Raw genomic sequence first — 19,686 nt, forward strand, 5'->3', positions numbered from 1 at the left:
TCATGTTAGATTGTACCAGAACGTATCGCTTGATCGTCTGCGGTTACCCGGCTATATATGATTCTTTCGGAGAATAGGTGGATCCAAATACATCATTTGCGCTGCATATCAAATAGAATGAAAGGGAACTCGTTTACAATGTATCGGTACGGGTCGGGTCGTGACTACTGCAGTGCATTCTGAAGAGGGACAAGGAGTAACGTTAATAGGTATCAAGCAATAACGGTTGCCAACCAGCAACATCATAGGGACGTGAAATTATGCTCTTCATTCATATCTTGGTTTCCTGTCTGCGGGACCTTTGGATTGATTCTTTGATTTAAATAGAATAATATCGAGGTAGCCTAATAGGCCTACCATTTCAAGCAATCAAAAATGATTTGTGAATTAGACTATTAGTGTTGTTAACCCAATGCAACATGTTGTTGGCAGTAGAGACTTCATCGTTGCATTTATTGATTCACAGAATACGTATTTTCTGTAAGTATTGAAGTTTTGTTATTTTGACTGTAGCCTACAAAATTACATTTTATGAATGACGTGTTTTCATCTTTCAGCATTCAGACAATGTCATAAGGCGGCTACAGAAGAAATGCTCGTTTGGAATATAGCCCAGTGTTCCATTTATATATTAAGTCTAGACTGTCAATTAGATATTACAAGACATGTGGGTATTCTTGTTTGATTGAATACTAATACATATTGCAATATTTGTTGTAACAGAAAGCAGGGCAAAGTTGTAGCCTGGATATAGGCTACACCTTTACTTCTGCAGCTTTTTGAAGTCAATAGCTTACTCATCCATCATAATGACTGGATTATCGTGGAGGTCAGATATCATGGATACAATGTAGTCATACAACATGGTAGTAATTTACCTTTAGAGATATAGGTGTGACTTAGGGTTGGGGTCAATTCGAAGTCAGGCAATTCAAGAAGTGATTTGAATTTTACATCCGAAAATGGAAAAATCTTGAACATACAGCGCTTCTCTTTTTGAGCTTATTGAACAGTAATTGAAAGTAGATGGCCTTCAATTATTTCATTGGAATTTCAGTTTACTTCCTGAATAGACTGCCTTGTATTAAAATTGAACCAAACCCTTCAGTGAGGCATTGGTAACAGTAAATGAGTTGCAGGGCTGGCGCCAGAACGAATCAGTTGGATGGACATTTGATTTCTATAGGCAGACATGTATTTTTCAAGTGACCTCTTATGTATGGGTCTTGCACATTTTTTTTATGGGTGTTATAGTAAAGACTCAAAGCGGCTCTTGAGTTTCAAGTTTGGGGAAGCTTACAATTTATCCTACCATTTATACTTATCTGCATGCAAGTTATGATTATATTCATATGCGCATTTTTGTGGAACAGTTTCATTTCATTAATAACGTTTTCCTTTCTCAAAATCATTGTCACGTGGTTGATCATAAAAATATGAATTCAAATTCTACAAATCTGAAGGTTAAAATTCCACTAATGCAAGAGCACCAGCCTCTACCATATTGATACACCCTGGTCCATTGGCGACAAAATAAATGAGCGCATGGAACTCAGAGATAGCCTATAGCCCAGGCCAATACAGCAGTAGGCCTATACCTTACATAGTCGACTAAGTAAAATACATAGGCCTAAAGCAGACAAATAAAAACAGTAGAAAATATCCTGATGAAAATTAAGGTTCTTTCAATCGCATTAATCTCTCTACATCCGCCTGTCTGCCTCCCTTTCTGCCTGTTTTCTTGAGCTAGCGCTATGTGAAGTGCTACATTGTATCAACCAGCCAATTTTTGTCCCTCAGAGTTTTCCCGAGCCAGTGAGCTCGGGACAGACAGCTGTTTTTTATTTTATTTTTTATGACGTTCCACTGAATATAAAGAGACTTCATTGACTTACTGTGTGAGTTGAAGAAAACATCCATGAGAAGCAAAGCTTATTAGTTATGGACGTGGTGAGTTAATTAAGGCAATCAGAAACCAAATCAAAACTCGTAAATGATGGTTATGAAATAAACCAAAACTTGTGTCTCACAAGTGTAGCAGGTTGCGAACCCTTCAAACAACATTTCCACTCCGAGAATGAGAATGGTAACATTAAATGATTGTCATTAATACATGTATTAACATAAATTAGTGGAACCAAATGATGGAGTTGAATGGTACATTTAGTAAGCCTACTGGTGACATATGTAATGGGGAATTGATCAAAAATAAACAATCAAGGGGCAAACAATTCACACAATGAATGCTCAAGAATTGGTGGGAGACAGCTGAGCCAATTCTTGAGAGCTGAGTGCATGCAATCTGGAGAGAGACAGGCCATGTCTTCTTTACATACCCCTCCCCTTCTTGTCTCAACATTTTAAATTAAACTCAAGACACATTGTCTTCTCACATTAGAGATGCTTTTCACTGACAGCAGCAACTCAGTAATCAGCTAGCCATATTGCCACGCACACTGCCCAAATTGCAGGCTTCCCAAATAGGTATAGACCTATGCACTTGTGGTTTGAAACAATAGATAGCAAAAAAAAACGTTTGTATTTAAAAAAAAAATGTCTCTCCAATTTTGATCTTGCCTCAACTCTTGTAACTCCCCAATAGGTGAAGGTCAAGTCATGCGTTCTCTGAAACATGACCTGCCAAACCGCGCTTCTTAACACCCGCCAATCTGCACCAATCTGTCGGCGGAAGCACCATTCACCTGACGACTGAGGTCAGCCTGCAGGTCCCCAGCCCACCACAAGGAGTCGCTAGAGCGCAATGAGCCAAGTAAAGCCCACCCGGCAAAACCCTCCCCTTACCCAGACGATGCTGGGCGGATCATGCACCTCCCTATGAGACTCCTGATCACTGGTTGGTTGTGATACAGCCCAGGATTGAACCCTGGTCTGTAGTGACGCCTTAGACCGCTGCGCCACTCGGGAGGCCCCACAGCTATATAAGAAGCTAATGATCCTCCATGGCTAAGTCATGCTCTCTGGTGAAGTATTTTTAATGATTTTATTTAGACAGGAGTAATTATATAATTTTGCCTGAACCCAGAGATCTGTAGGCCTATATAATGCCATTCCATTTTCTGTGTTCCGTCCATTATTATGAGCCATTCTCCCCTCAGCAGCCTCCACTGGTGTACATATATCTTATGCCCATAGAAACGCATTGGGCTCAGTCTGGACAGATTTTACGAAACAGCGCCCCTCTGTCTTATAGTATATTATGTAGCCCATGTATCTGATGCTGTCTGGCCAGAAAAAGTATGACATGCCATACTTTTTTTTGTCCAGACAGCATCAGATACATGGTCTACAAATACTGAGACAGAGGGGTGCTGTTTCGCTCGCTCCAATGCTTTCTGTCGGCGCCCGTCTCTGTCAAATAAATTATCAATATTTCCGTATTTTATTTGGGCAGGCAGGGAGGTACAGTAGGGTGGGCCAGGCCTCCTAATGCCCACCCATAACGCCGGCCCTAAGGAGTAGTAGCCTACAGTGGGTTGGTTCTAAAATAGGTCAACAAGTTACGTCTCACTTAGCCTATTTGTTATGGACAAGGTGTCTTTAGATCAGTTCAGATGTATAAAACAACAGATGAGAATCAATATGTTCCCTCTAGCCTCTATCTGTTAGTTGCTGAGTGAAAGGAGTGTGTCCTTGGCTTTCCACCATATCACACCCTGTGGGTTGTCTCTCACTTTATAATGGTCTTAATCAATAGAGTGATACTATATTTACGTTACACCAGGGTTGACCAACCCTCTTCCTAGAGATTTACCGTCCTGTAAGTTTTAAGTTCAACTCTAATAAAGCATAGCCTTGTATGACCATGCTGATCTCGCGAGATTACATAAATGTCTTTCGCTACAATTTCAACTGTTTTACTGAGTTACAGTTCGTATAAGGAAATCAGTCAATTGATTATGGATTATCTTGGCAAAGAAGGAATGCTCACTTAACAGGGATGTAAACAAATTTATGCAATACATTTGAGAGAAATAAGCTTTTTGTGAGTATATACAATTTCGGGGATATTTTGTTTCAGCTCACGAAACATGGGACCAACACTTCACATGTTGCATTTATATTTTTGTTCAGTGTATATATACGCTCACCAGATCAGGATGCAGATGTGCGATAGAACAGCAAAATATACTGCAATTATTTTTTATCACGCTGCTCACCTCCGTTTAGTCAACAAAACAAAAACAATTACAAATGCACCTGGGGCGACCAGTGGCGCTGTTTCACCTTTTGCCGATCTCAGCTTTAACTAGCTGAATCAGGTATGTTGGGTTAGGGTTTGACTGAACCTACAGGACAGTAGATCTCCAGGATGAGGTTTTGGCAGCCCTGCATACACTAAAGAAGTGTTTCCAATAGATATGACACTAAAGTTTTCCCTCATGTACTTTAGTAGCACAGCACACCTCTTCCCTTTGTTATTTAAGCTATCACAGCAACCCATTGGATTGGAGTGATGGACAGATTTAAGAGTATCAGCCCTATAGTTCATCCTGATAATAATTTCCTGTATCCTGAAGGCCCAACGCTGGATGATTTGTGCTGATTTCTCATATTCTGAAAATTTAGAAAGATTGGGCTCAAAGTGCTCTCTGTCATAATTGCTGACATCAGGTCAGCGAGAGAAGTTCAGTCGGCTTCTGGATTGTACTCAAGTACTTCAGATAACTGTGTTTGTGATCTAAGAATAAACCAGTCAGAAATGGTAGAGAACATTAGACATTAATTGACCCTTCGCTAAGCCCTGCCCCCTTGGTTACTGTTGCAACATCAGACAACATTTTCCCAGGAAGCCCAATTCCCCCTTCTAACCACTGGCGAAATCCCCTTACAATGATCCCAAACTGTGTTTTTAATACACAATGAAATTAAAAACAGACTACCCCTGGTATGTTGTGGTGGAGTGTCATTATAGTTGCTTCACAGGAACCTGGTAAAATGAAGGTTGCAGTGTGGCTAGCCACTGGATGGCTCTGAATGCACTGTCAGCATGCAGCCAAAGATACTAACCACTTTTGGAGCTAAGTAGTGCTCTTAAATCATATCCTGATGTCGACAGCAGATTAATGTTGTTTTCATAACATTCTAACATACATTTAGAAAAAACGAGTTATATTAACTGGCTAGCTAGCGTTAGCAATGTTGGGTGGTCAATAAGACTGAGAACTAGCTAGCTAACTAGCTGAGCTAGCAAACAGTGTAACAAAAGTATACTTTTGGATTCTAAAAATACTAAATCAACAGGCTCTGCATTTCAGGAATCACAGTAGCAAGTACCCCTGTTGCACTGTTCAATTATTTAGTCATTTAAACAACTTGTTTTTGGATGAAAACTCTTTGATTTTGTAATGCCTCAGTGGCTTTGATGTGATTCAAACGTAAACTTGTCTGAGGTTTTGGACTTGATGACAGTTGCTATCCATTCAAGATCTGTGATTGGTTGCCCAAAATTCTGGGGCAAGGCTTAGCGAAGGGTCAATTGCCATTGTTTGAGCACCCTTGCTTGATGAGTAGAAGCCTATGAATACTGTAACTGTCACAGAGCCTGAGGTGTCAACCGATGTAACACTTTTGGCCCCGTGGGTAAAGCACCAAAGCTCTGGTGAGGTCAACAATGTTTGATGTTGTTTAGACAAGTGTTTCAGCTGAATTGTGTGCTGTAATGAAGGGAGAGTCTCGCGGCGAAAGAAACGCACGCCTATTTAGGCGAGGTGCTGGCTAGCGGCGTAGAACACTTCAAAAATGAAAGGAGAGCCGCACACTCCTGTCATGAAGGAGAGACCTTGTTGCAGTGCACTGCTCAACAGACAGGAAATATTAATCTGTGCAGATGGTTGGACTAATGACCCAGACGCTTCAGAGGGGACCGCTAGCGTCGCCTCCAGCATAGTTGGTGGCACCAGACCCAAACATAACACTCAACAGTACCAAGCAGATGGTCGAGCAGAGACGCAGCAGACATGATCAGATTTTTTGTTAGCAGAAATTACCATCAAATTAAATATGGTGAAAGTAGTGTAAGTAAGGTTCCATGCCCAGTGTTACTAGGTGTTGGTGTCTTGGACATCAAGCAGAGTCATGGAGTTTTTGAAATACATGATTAGATTTAGATCTGAATACCTTATCACCCAAATCTATACATGGGTATACATTTGTATGGTTTGGGAAAGTCCTTTGCGACTGATGACAACATTGCACACAAGGGAGTCTTTCTTTTATTGGACTGTCATTCTCGAAACCATTTGTGGGTAGTGTCCAACCTTAGATAGGCTACACATCTGGTTAAGCTTTGTAGGCCTACTTATGACAGTTCAACCAAAAGTTACTTTGACATTTTCAGTAACATACTGTACTTTTGTTTTTGTTTACGGTAACTTACAGGTAACCTGCTGCCAGTAAGTTCCTGTAAAAACAACATTTACTTTTTTTAATAATGTAGATATGGACACCCTGGCTTGTTTTTGGATGAGGCAACATTTAGCCCAGGGCAGGCTAGTCATCTACTGTGATGGACATAGACAGAGAGCAGAGATGATGCTGGTAGTACAAAGACAACACTACACTGCCCTATGCTGCAGGAGAATGATACGGACATGAGATCAGTCAGATGTTGTGAGGAGGAGCCTAGAAGGGTGTTACAAGAATCACCCATTGGCACGGGGCCTTGGGCATATTGGAGAATGTGGGTAAACAAAAACGCAATGACACGCACGCACGCACAAACACACATGCAAAAACACACACACACACAGAGGGGGTTTTTGTTTACATGTATTCTTTTTGTGTGGTTAGATGATCGAGTTTATAGAAACTTAATGCATCACAGAACAGTCCAATACTAGATTTGTGTGGAAAATATCTAAAATATTTGATAGTCTATTATGTCATTATGGCCTCCTTGCATCACCAAAATAAAAATGTAAGACTTCATAGATATTATTTCTTTACAATAATGCAAATGTTTGAGTCACACGAGCCTTACTGTACATCATTAAATTGGATTAGAGATTGACATTTTTAGAAGGAAAATATAGCATGCTTTATTTGAGTTGTGATCTAATCAATCACTATCTTGCCGGAGTTGTTGTCAGGTAGCTATGTAATGGTTCATATTATGAGTAATGTCTCCATTTTGTTGTCTTCTGACTGACAGCTGCTTTTATAGAACTGTCTTGTCTGGAAGCTCCTTTGTAATTTTACATGCACACGGTTTCATCCAGGCTGAATTGAATGCAGCTTGTTGCCTCTGACTATAAGCCCAGTCAGAGAAAGTCATATTCCAGAGGAAATGGGGTTTTTCATGTTGAATACTAGTGAGGCATTAATTTAATTCCATTGAGATTTCTGTTCCCCACAAACATTCTCATTGGACTGAAATCTATCTGCCTGGTCCAGGCAAAGCAGCCAATAACACCAGAGAGGATATGCAGACTCTCTGAGGGAGGAATTAGCTTGCTGCTTTCCTCTGAACTGGAAAAATACCAAGTCATCGTCAACAACTATGTTCCATACAAAATGTACAGGTAACTGCCCAAATAATGGAAACACTTGAGTAAATGAGGGATACAAAGTATACTGCTCAAAAAAATAAAGGGAACACTGAAACAACACATCCTAGATCTGAATGAAATAAATAATCTTATTAAATACTTTTTTCTTTACATAGTTGAATGTGCTGACAACAAAATCACACAAAAATAATCAATGGAAATCCAATTTATCAACCCATGGAGGTCTGGATTTGGAGTCACATTCAAAATTAAAGTGGAAAACCACACTACAGGCTGATCCAACTTTGATGTAATGTCCTTAAAACAAGTCAAAATGAGGCTCAGTAGTGTGTGTGGCCTCCACGTGCCTGTATGACCTCCCTACAATGCCTGTGCATGCTCCTGATGAGGTGGCGGATGGTCTCCTGAGGGATCTCCTCCCAGACCTGGACTAAAGCATCCGCCAACTCCTGGACAGTCTGTGGTGCAACGTGGCGTTGGTGGATGGAGCGAAACATGATGTCCCAGATGTGCTCAATTGGATTCAGGTCTGGGGAACGGGCGGGCCAGTCCATAGCATCAATGCCTTCCTCTTGCAGGAACTGCTGACACACTCCAGCCACATGAGGTCTAGCATTGTCTTGCATTAGGAGGAACCCAGGGCCAACCGCACCAGCATATGGTCTCACAAGGGATCTGAGGATCTCATCTCGGTACCTAATGGCAGTCAGGCTACCTCTGGCGAGCACATGGAGGGCTGTGCGGCCCCCCAAAGAAATGCCACCCCACACCATGACTGACCCACCACCAAACCGGTCATGCTGGAGGATGTTGCAGGCAGCAGAACGTTCTCCACGGCGTCTCCAGACTCTGTCACGTCGGTCATGTGCTCAGTGTGAACCTGCTTTCATCTGTGAAGAGCACAGGGCGCCAGTGGCGAATTTGCCAATCTTGGTGTTCTCTGGCAAATGCCAAACGTCCTGCACGGTGTTGGACTGTAAGCACAACCGCCACCTGTGGACGTCGGGCCCTCATACCACCCTCATGGAGTCTGTTTCTGACCGTTTGAGCAGACACATGCACATTTGTGGCCTGCTGGAGGTCATTTTGCAGGGCTCTGGCAGTGCTCCTCCTGCTCCTCCTTGCACAAAGGCGGAGGTAGCGGTCCTGCTGCTGGGTTGTTGCCCTCCTACGGCCTCCTCCACGTCTCCTGATGTACTGGCCTGTCTCCTGGTAGCGCCTCCATGCTCTGGACACTACACTGACAGACACAGCAAACCTTCTTGCCACAGCTCGCATTGATGTGCCATCCTGGATGAGCTGCACTACCTGAGCCACTTGTGTGGGTTGTGGACTCCGTCTCATGTCACCACTAGAGTGAAAGCACCGCCAGTATTCAAAAGTGACCAAAACATCAGCCAGGAAGCATAGGAACTGAGAAGTGGTCTGTGGTCCCCACCTGCAGAACCACTCCTTTATTGGGGGTGTCTTGCTAATTGCCTATAATTTCCACCTGTTGTCTATTCCATTTGCACAACAGCATGTGAAATGTATTGTCAATCAGTGTTGCTTCCTAAGTGGACAGTTTGATTTCACAGAAGTGTGATTGACTTGGAGTTACATTGTGTTGTTTAAGTGTTCCCTTTATTTTTTTGAGCAGTGTATATTGAAAGCAGTTGCTTCCTGTCACGTGTGCTCCCTCTCCCTCCTCTAGGTCACCAGGCTGCTCATTATGGCGCACACCTGTCACCATCGTTACACGCACCTGCGCATCATCAGACTCACCTGGACCCCATCACCTCCTTGATTACCTGCCCTATATATGTCACTCCCTTTGGTTCCTTTCCCAGGCTTTATTGTTTCTATTTCCTGTCTGTGTTTCTTGTTTTGTTCATTTGTTTATTAAATTATGCACTCCCTGAACTTGCTACCCAGCGCACTCGTTACACTTCCACACAGGTGTGGCTCCTGAGGCTTAGGGTCATGTATAAAAATGCTGTACAGGCCATTATTTGGGCTACCATGGCTATGCCCCCATAGGATAACAATGCCCCCATCCCCAGGGCACGAGTGGTCACTGAATGGTTTGATGAGCAAACCATGTAAACCATATGCCCTGGCTGTCTCAGTCACCAGATCTCAGCCCAACTGAACACTTATGGGAGATTCTGGAGCAGTGCCTGAGACAGCGTTTTCTACCACCATCAACAAAACACCAAACGATGGAATTTCTCTGGAAGAATGGTGCCACATCCCTCCAATAGAGTTCCAGCCACTTGTAGAATCTATGCCAAGGTGCACCGAAGCTGTTCTTGCTCAACACCCTATTAAAACACTTTATGTTGGTGTTTCCTTTATTTTGGCAGTTACCTGTACATGTTCAAAGGAAGTAAGCGCTGGAAGCTGTATGGTGGAATCACTTAATTCAACAGTCTTGTTCTCTTCAGTGTCATTGTCCCAATGTTCAATCTTAACATTCCATAAGTGAAGTTTATTTTAGTACAGTTGTTAAAGTTCTCTATCTAACCATGTTTTTTGGTTTTGCTCTCATCTCTATGTAGCGGGATGATGGCCCTGTGTGCCCCACGCTCAATCTCCCCTCCGCTGGTTTGAGTTCCTGCTCTCTGTCAGGGGCCCGCCTGCTGATTCCTCCCCGACACCACGTCACGTAGAGGGCGATGCGGCGCTTTGTCTACTGTAAGGTGGTGCTGACCACTTCGCTGGTCTGGGTGCTGGTGGATGTCTTCCTGTTGCTCTACTTCAGTGAATGTAACAAATGTGACGACAGGAAGGATCGCTCAATGCTGCCTGCTCTGAGAGGTGAGCCCTGAATTGAATAAACTTTATTAATCCCACAGGGGGAAATTGGATTTGTCACCAGCAAGACACAACAACAACAATGCATACTTCAGACACGCACAGACAGAGCACTGATGGCTGGTGAAACAAGCACAACTCATAACTTCTATAGAAGCCAATGGATTCAATAGAATAGACTTTCCTCTGTAGATATGGGTTGGTGGCCCTGTGAAGCAGTCACCATGACAAATTTGCCAACTCCACACAGTATTCCAATACAAATTAACACTATTCTTGTGTTATTACATTGCTATTACTTTTGGGGAAAGTTTGGAGAACAAATACCACAGTAAACTTCAAAGAAAAGCAATGGAGTTACTTGTTGAATCTCAGACTGAGTGCTTAAGATACCTTTTTTCCCTTGTGAGTGAAAACCATGGTTAAGTCTCAAATCCCTGGTTCAGGGCCGTTTCTAGCATTTTTTGAGCTAATTTCCTGCAGTTCTACACATTTTGACATGGGATGGAGTGGAATTTTTTCAGTTCTAAAGTAAATGTTCTGCCATTCTACACATTTTGCCATGACTTATGCCATGTTCATATGATATCTGAGTGAGAGTAACTAACAAAATCTTTGGGGGCCCCCTGGAGGTCAAGGCCCTTGGGCAGGTGCCTTGCATGTAATTTGGGCCATGATTATTACAAGGTTTAGATAGCTGGGTAGACTAACTTATAAAATGTTAGCTGACATGGACTAATTGAGTGACTGTCAGTACCTGACATAACAAGAGGAAAACTGATGATGCACTACCAAATTTTGAAATTGCTCCTTGTGTATTCTACTATCCTAACTAACAGTAAGTTGAGGCCCTTACTTCCTGGTTGGGGTTCCCTAGTGGCAGCGGTGCCTTACGTGTATGTTTATGTCACTTGTGCCTAGAAACAGCACTGCCCTAGTTAATCAACCTTATCCACAGGAGTGTCCTTTCCTTCTTTGGCCCAGCATTTCCTTACATGCCCTTTCCAGTAAGCAATTTTACAAGTGGCCCACTAAGCTGCTTTCAAGGTTAGAATGGGGAGAGAAACTCCAGAAAGAAGCTATAAATCTATGTGGCCTTCTGGACTCCAGACTAATTTCCATCACAACAGTGCCTGACGTTACATACGATTTACTTATGCTCTTAGTTTAATTTAAATGGTGTTAGCCGATTTGATACATGTGCTCGGCATTGAGTTCTTTTCAGACTCTAAATATATCAGTGTAAGCTTTTGGGGGAATGGATGGCTTAGTCCTTTGGCAATCTGTCACCCATTCTCTGATTCACTGTTGCTTTAAGAATCTCCAATGAACATCGTCAAATTGATTTGGTTGGCTAATGGTCTTTGATCCTTTTATCACAATGTTAATTTTATTTAGCTTAGGCGTTTTTTGCCATTCTTAAAGGGATAGTTCACCAATATGTAATTTTGTAATTTGATTGAATCCCTTTAACCCAGTACACTTATGACTAGTAGATTGAAATACTACAGTTTGTGTAGTATTGTATATTTGTTATTCCCTCATTATGTTGAGATCACAACTTATTTATCTCATGATCACGGGATAACAAAAGTTGTTCAATTTCAGTCAGTCAACTTTAGTACAACATACTATGGGGAGTCGCACTCTCGCGACTTTGGTTGAAAGATCTACAATGATGCCTGACAAGGCCAATGAAATCCGCACCTCGCTGGAAGCCCCGCCTTCCAAAGTTGATAAGCGCGAGGCTCTGATTAATTCCTTCAATTATTCCGCTCTTCCCCTCAGTGTGAACAGGAATGATTCACGCTACTAAAACAAACAATTGGAAAACGAGACTGTCTTAGGTTGTGCCAACTAAACTGTCCCATAGTGGTAGAGCGTGCTCACCCTCTGGACGTTGTGCTAAAGGTTGTACTTGTTCTCATACATTTTCTAAATCACAAACAATTAGTTATTCTTCAATTTGCTGTTGCAATGAGTAAGATGTCTAAGAAAACGACCAAGACGACGATGTCTAAGCCGGGTTCGGGGTCGAGATCATGCCCCCAGTCATCGGTTGTCGTGGAAATTACCACTACGGACTCCAAGTCAAAGTTAAATGAACAGATCTTTATTATCACGGTCGGAGAGATTACAATAAACTTAATACTCAAAGTACAAGTCTGCCAGAAGCTTTGAAGGGATGCTCTCCCTTCAGCACTCTTTATACTCATGCACAAACTAGGCTTCTTTGCTCTCAGGGTGCAATAGGCTGATCATGACCTTGCACACGCAGTTTCTAGGCGTTGGGCCAAAGTAACAATGTGTTCCCTTCTTTCTTTCCTTCTATCAGTCCCCTGAGAGCAGTCACAGAACATCCTAACACAATAACAAGAAACAATACGGTATATGTAGTCATGCATTTGCAGAGACACAGAGGACACTAAAAATGTCTTTCCTTTCCCGGATGCCGGTAACTCAGCTGGGACCGATGTGCAGGAAGCGGAGATGGATTGGGTGGTCGGAGCAAATGCCTTGTCTGCCTGGGTGTGGGGTATGCGGTGGCTGCCTGGGTGTGGGCGTGGGGTATGCTGTGGCTGCCTGGGCGTGGGGTATGCGGTGGCTGCCTGGGCGTGGGGTATGCGGTGGCTGCCTGGGCGTGGGGTATGCGGTGGCTGCCTGGGCGTGGGGTATGCGGTGGCTGCCTGGGCGTGGGGTATGCGGTGGCTGCCTGGGCGTGGGGTATGCGGTGGCTGCCTGGGTGTGGGGTTTGCGGTGGCTGCGTGGGGTATGCGGTGGCTGCCTGGGCGTGGGGTATGCGGTGGCTGCCTGGCTCCTGTGCGCTCTGTCGCCAGTTACGGGAGGCTACTCGAGGTGCGCAGGGTTTGCGTGCACCTGGCTGGAGTAACCCCCGGAGCGAGGGGCCTTGGCACGGGTCTGAGTGACCAGTGCTCCCTTCCGCAAAAACAGTACTGTGACAACAGTGTCTCCACGTTTGTTAAACGGGGTACTACATCAGCCATTGCCAGAGCCCCCTGTGCCCATAAAGGAGGAGGGCTTCATGCAGGCTCTACAGTTACCCTTTTTCCAGTGTTCACAGGGTTCAAGGGGTATATCAATCTCCCCAGGGTGAGCGTAACAAGTTGGGTCACTGTCCACAAGGGCGTGCACCTCCCGCATAGGTGGCTCATTACTGGGATTCATTGCTGATTCCTGCCTGTACCTCACTAGTCCCTCCCTATGTGATACAGGTTATGGACGATTAGTTGTTGGAAGCGGAGTCGAGGGAACGAGCAGGGTTAGACATCACCACGCTATTATCCTACATGTAGTCTCTCTGGTTCATATGAGCACCCAAATGAGCTGTCTGCCAGCTCAATACTTTTCATTCCTAGGAATTAGATACAATTTCAAAGAGACGGGGTCCATTTTTCAGAGCTGTCTGTCCCATTCCCAGCTAGGTTACAAGGTGCTTTATCGCCAGTACCTATGACTGGTCGGCGGGGTAACCTCCATGTTAAAAATAAATTCCCTGGCTCGCAGTTGGCGTTCCAATTCATCCCAAAGGTGTTCGATGGGGTTGAGGTCAGGGCTCTGTGCAGGCCAGTCAAGTTCTTTCACACTGATCTCGACAAACCATTTCTGTATGGACCTCACTTTGTGCATGGGGGCCTTCCCCAAACTGTTACCACAAAGTTGGAAGCACAGAATCGTCTAGAATGTCATTGTACTTTACTGGAACTAAGGGGCCTAGCCCGAACCATGAAAAACAGCCCCAGACCATTATTCCTCCTCCACCAAACCTTACAGTTGGCATTATGAATTTGGGCAGGTAGCTTTCCCCTGGCATCCGCCAAACCCAGATTCGTCAGTCGGACTGTCAGATGGTGAAGCATAATTCATCACTCCAGAGCACACGTATCCACTGCTCCAGAGTCCAATGGCGATGAGCTTTACACCACTCCAGCCGACGCTTGGCATTGCCCATGGTGATCTTTGGCTTGTGTGCGGCTGCTCGGCCATGGAAACCCATTTCATGAAGCTCCCGATGAACAGTTATTGTGCTGATGTTACTTCCAGAGGCAGTTTGGAACTCAGTAGTGAGTGTTGCAACCGAGGACACTTGGCGGTCCCGTTCTGCGAGCTTCTGTGGCCTACCACTTTGCGCCTGAGCCGTTTTTGCTCCTAGATGCTTCCACTTCACAATAACAGCACTTACAGTTGACCAGGGCAGCTCTCGCATGGCAGACATTTTACAATCTGACAAGTTGGAATCCTATGACGGTGCCACATTGAAAGTGACTGAGCTTTTCAGTAAGGCCGTTTTACTGCCAATGTTTGTCTATGGTGATTGCATGGCTGTGTGCTCGATTTTATTCACCTGTCAGCAACGGGTGTGGCTGAAATACCCGAATCCACTAATTTGAAGGTGTGTCCACATACTTTTGTATGTATAGTGTATCTGCCGTCTCAAGAAGCAGGCAATCTGATTGGTCCCTATGTCAAAGATCCACGACTGCTGGTACAGTCGGTATTCCTTGTTACAAAAAGGGACAGGACTTTGCATCCCATTCTAGACCTATGTCCCCTCAGCAAGCACCTCAGAGTCTACAAACTCAGAATGCTCATGAGCTGCTGTTTATTACAGCAATTGGCTGGTGGAGGAGTCGTTGAGGGGGCAAGCAGTGTTACACACATCCATGCTACTGCCCCATATTCAGTCAAATATCAAATACAATTTTATTGGTCATATACACATGGTTAGCAGATGTTATTGTGACTGTAGCGAAATGCTTGTGCTTCTACTTCCAACAGTGCAGCAATATCTAACAAGTAATCTAACAATTCCACAACAACTACCTAATACACACACATTTAAGTAAAGGGATGGAATAAGAATATGTACATATAAATATATAGATGGGCTATGACCGACTGGCATAGACGAGATGCAATAGATGGTATAAAATACAGTATATACACGTCTGGGATGAGTAGTGCAAGATATGTAAACATCATTATTAAAGTGTCATTAATAAAGTGACTAGTGATCCATTTGTTAGAGTGGCCAATGATTTCAAGTCTGTATGTAGGCAGCAGCCTCACTGTGTTAGTGATAGCTGTTTAAGTCTGATGGCCTTGAGACTGAAAAATATCTTCTGTCTCTCGGTCCCAGCTTTGATGCACCTGTACTGACCTTCTGAATGGTAGTGGGGTGAACAGGCAGTGGCTTGGGTGGTTGTTGTCTTTGATTATCTTTTTGGCCTTCCTGTGACATCGGGTGCTGTAGGTGTCCTGGAGGGCAGGTAGTTTGCCCCCGTTGATGCGTTGTGCACACTGCACCACCATCTGGAGAGCCCTGCAGTTGTGGGCGGTGCAGTTGCCGTACCAGGCGGTGATACAGCCCGACAGGGTGCTCTCAATTGTGCATCTGTAGAAGTTTGTGAGGGTTTTAGGTGACAAGCCAAATTTCTTCACTACACTGTCTGTGTGGTTGGACCATTTCAGTTTGTCCGTGATGTGTACGTAGAGGAACTTGAAACTTTCCACCTTCTCCACTGCTGTCCCGTCGATGTGGATAGGGGGGTGCTCCCTCTGCTGTTTCCTGAAGTCCACGATAATCTCCTTTATATTGTTGACGTTGAGTGAGAGGTTGTTTTCCTGACACCACACTCCGAAATGCCCTCACCTCCTCCCTATAGGCTGTCTCGTCATTGTTGGTGATCAAGCCTACTACTTTTGTGTCGTCTGCAAACTTGATGATTGAGTTGGAGGCGTGCATGGCCACGAAGTCATGGGTGAACAGGGAGTACAGGAGGGGGCTGAGCACGCACCCTTGTGGGGCCCCAGTGTTGAGGATCAGCGAAGTGGAGAGGTTGTTTCCTACCTTCACCACCTGGGGGCGGCCCATCAGGAAGTCCATGACCCAATCGCACAGGGCGGTGTTGAGACCCAGGGCCTCAAGCTTAATGATGAGTTTGGAGGGTACTATGGTGTTGAATGTTAAGCTTTAGTCAATGAACAGCATTTTTACATAGGTATTCTTCCTGTCCAGATGGGATAGAGAGGTGTGCAGTGTGATGGCGATTGCATCGTCTGTGGACCTATTGGGGCGGTATGCAAATTGCAGTGGGTCTAGGGTGACACGTAAGGTGGTGATATGATCCTTGATTAGTCTCTCAAAGCACTTCATGATGACAGAAGTGAGTGCTACGGGGTGATAGTCATTCACTCCAGTTACCTTTGCCTTCTTGGGTACAGGAACAATGGTGGCCATCTTGAAGCATGTGGGGACAGCAGACTGGGATAGGGAGAGATTGAATATGTCCGTGAACACACCAGCCACCTCGTCTGCGCATGTTCTAAGGATGTGGCTAGGATGCTGTCTGGGCCGGCAGCCTTGCGAGGGTTAACACGTTTATATGTCTTACTCACGTCGGCGCCACGGAGAAGGAGAGGGGAGTCCTTGGTTGCGGGCCGCGTCGGTGGCACTGTATTATCCTCAAAGCGGCCAAAGAAGATGTTTAGTTTGTCTGGAAGCAAGATTTCGGTGTCCGTGATGTAGTCCGTGATTGCCTGTAGACCCTGCCACATACGTCTCGTGTCTGAGCCGTTGAATTGCAACTACACTTTGTCCCTATACTGACATTTCACTTGTTTGATTGTCTTGCGGAGGGAATAACTACACTGTTTGTATTCGGCCATATTCCCAGTCATCTTTCCATGGTTAAATGCGTTGGTTTGCAGTTTCAGTTTTGCGCAAATGCCACCATCTATCCACAGTTTCTGGTTATTTATTTAACCTTTATTTAACTAGGCAAGTCAGTTAAGAACAAATTCTTATTTACAATGACGGCCTACCCCGGCCAAACCCAGACAACGCTGAGACAATTGTGCGCCACCCTATGGGACTCCCAATCACAGCCAGATGTGATGCAGCCTGGATTCGAACCAGGGACTGCAGTGACGCCTCTTGCACTGAGATGCAGTGCCTTAGACTGCTGCTCCACTTGGGAACCCTAGGGTTGGTTTTAATAGTCACAGTGGGAACAACATCTCCTATGCACTTCCTTATAAACTCACTCACTGAATCAGTGTATAAATCTATATTATTCTCTGAGGTTAGCCGGACCATGTCCCAGTTCGCGTGATCAAAACAATCTTGAAGCATGGATTCCGATTGGTCAGACCAGCGTTGAACGGTCCTTGTCATGGGTACATCCTGTTTGAGTTTCTACCTATAGGAGGGGAGAAGCAAAATGGAGTCGTGGTCAGATTTGCCGAACGGAGGGTGACGGAGGGCCTTGTATGCATCTCGGAAGTTAGAGTAGCAATGATCCAGTGTTTTGCCAGCCCGGGTACTACAATCGATATACTGATAGAATTTAGGTAGCCTTGTTCTCAAATTTGCTTTGTTAAAATCCCCAGCTACAATAAAGGCAGCCTCCGGATATATGGTTTCCAGTTTGCATAGAGCGGTGGAGTTCCTTGAGGGCCGTCGTGGTGTCGGCTTGGGGGGGGGGGGGATATACACCACAGTGACAATAACTGACGAGAATTCTCGTGGGAGATAATACGGACGACATTTGATTGTGAGGTATTCTAGGTCCGGTGAACAGGACTTGAGTTCCTGTATGTTGTTACAATTACACCATGAGTCGTTAATCATGAAAAATACACCCCCACCCTTCTTCTCTGAGAGATGTTTATTCCCATTGGTGCGACGCACAAAGAATCTCAGTGGCTGTACCAACTGCGACAGCATGTTCCCAGAGAGCCATGTTTCCGTGAAACAGAGTATGTTACAATCCCGGATGTCTGTCTGGAAAGCAACCCTAGCCCTAATTTCGTCTACCTTGTTATCTAGAGACTGGACATTAGCGAGTAAAATACTCGGAAGCGGTGGGTGGTGTACGCACCTCTGAAGTCTGACCAGAAGGCCGCTTCGTCTACCTCTCCTGTGGCGACATTGTTTTGGTTCAGCCTCTGGAAATAGTTTGAATGCATTGGGTGGTTCAAACAAAGGATCCACTTCGGGAAAGTCGTATTCCTGGTCGTAGTGCTGGTAAGTTGATGTCGCTCTGATATCCAATAGTTCTTCCTAGCTGTATGTAATAACACTTAAGATTTTCTGGGCTAACAATGTAAAAATTAATACATAAAAAAACTAAATACTGCATAGCTTCCTAAGGACTAGAAGCGAGGCGACCCTCTCTGTCGGTGCCATCTTGCTCCAGACTTCATAAGAAACAAGAAAAAGAGCTGTCTGACTCCATATCAGCGCATTCTGTTTCTGGGTCTCGAGCTAGACTCAAATCAACTCACTCGCATATCACACTTTTCTATCCCCACGGAGCGTGTCCGGGTTCCAGCTCTGCTTAGACAAAATTTGTCTGGGTCACAAAGTGCTTTTTTGCCAGTGCCTATGCCTACTGGGGATGATGGCTTCTGTGATGGAAGTTGTTCCTGTGGGGCTATTGTTGATACGGCCCTTCCAGCGCTGAGTGGTAGCTGCTTACCTGAACGCATCTCACAGCCTAAGCCGGTTGCTTCGGGTGTCCCTGTTAGGGCTACGGGCCATGGCCCAGTGTTGGGACCCTCTGCTATTGTCAGGGGGCACCCATGGAATGAGTTGTATCCCGCAAAGTGATCACGACAGCCGCATCCCCCCATGGGCGGGGTGCGCTGTACGAAGGCACCTCGATTTGGGGGTATGGACACTGGTGCGGCGCGCACTGAATGTCAATTACCAGGAGTATCTGGCGCTCAGGCGCTTCCCCCTGTTTTTGTTGGGCCCGCTTGTGCTGTTAATGTTAGTGAAATGTAGTAATTAATAAATTGGGTACATTTCTTTAAATTGACAATTCTGTGAACTGTCTTGTGCAAGTTTTAAATGAACACTTGTTAGCAAAAGTGTCAGTTAGGACAGCAGCATACCACCCTGCATCTCACTGCTGGCTTTCTTCTGAAGCTAAGCAGAGTTGGTACTGGTTGGTCCCGGGATGGGAGACCAGATGCTGCTGGAAGTACATTTACATTTAAGTCATTTAGCAGACGCTCTTATCCAGAGCGACTTACAAATTGGTGCATTCACCTTATAATATCCAGTGGAACAACCACTTTACAATAGTGCATCTAAATCTTTTAAGGGGGGGGGGGGTTAGAAGGATTACTTTATCCTATCCTAGGTATTCCTTAAAGAGGTGGGGTTTCAGGTGTCTCCGGAAGGTGGTGATTGACTCCGCTGTCCTGGCGTCGTGAGGGAGCTTGTTCCACCATTGGGGTGCCAGAGCAGCGAACAGTTTTGACTGGGCTGAGCGGGAACTGTGCTTCCTCAGAGGTAGGGAGGCGAGCAGGCCAGAGGTGGATGAACGCAGTG

At 44.8% G+C, this 19,686-nt stretch overlaps 1 protein-coding gene across 2 annotated transcripts in view; it reads left to right on the top strand.

Annotated features, from left to right (window-relative positions):
* The window catches only part of LOC106581824 (polypeptide N-acetylgalactosaminyltransferase 13), an 84,647-nt gene continuing 64,961 nt past the window's right edge, over positions 1–19,686 (top strand). For both annotated transcript variants that reach the window (XM_014164205.3, XM_082966978.1), the window contains exons 1-2: positions 1–480; positions 10,070–10,328. In XM_014164205.3, coding sequence (XP_014019680.1) covers positions 10,187–10,328 — 142 coding nt within the window. In that variant the 5' untranslated portion in view covers positions 1–480; positions 10,070–10,186. The remainder of the gene's footprint in view (positions 481–10,069; positions 10,329–19,686) is intronic.

The sequence above is a fragment of the Salmo salar genome, chromosome 21, assembly GCF_965601325.2.
Source record: "Salmo salar chromosome 21, fSalSal1, whole genome shotgun sequence".
In the NCBI taxonomy this organism is placed as follows: Eukaryota; Metazoa; Chordata; class Actinopteri; order Salmoniformes; family Salmonidae; genus Salmo; species Salmo salar.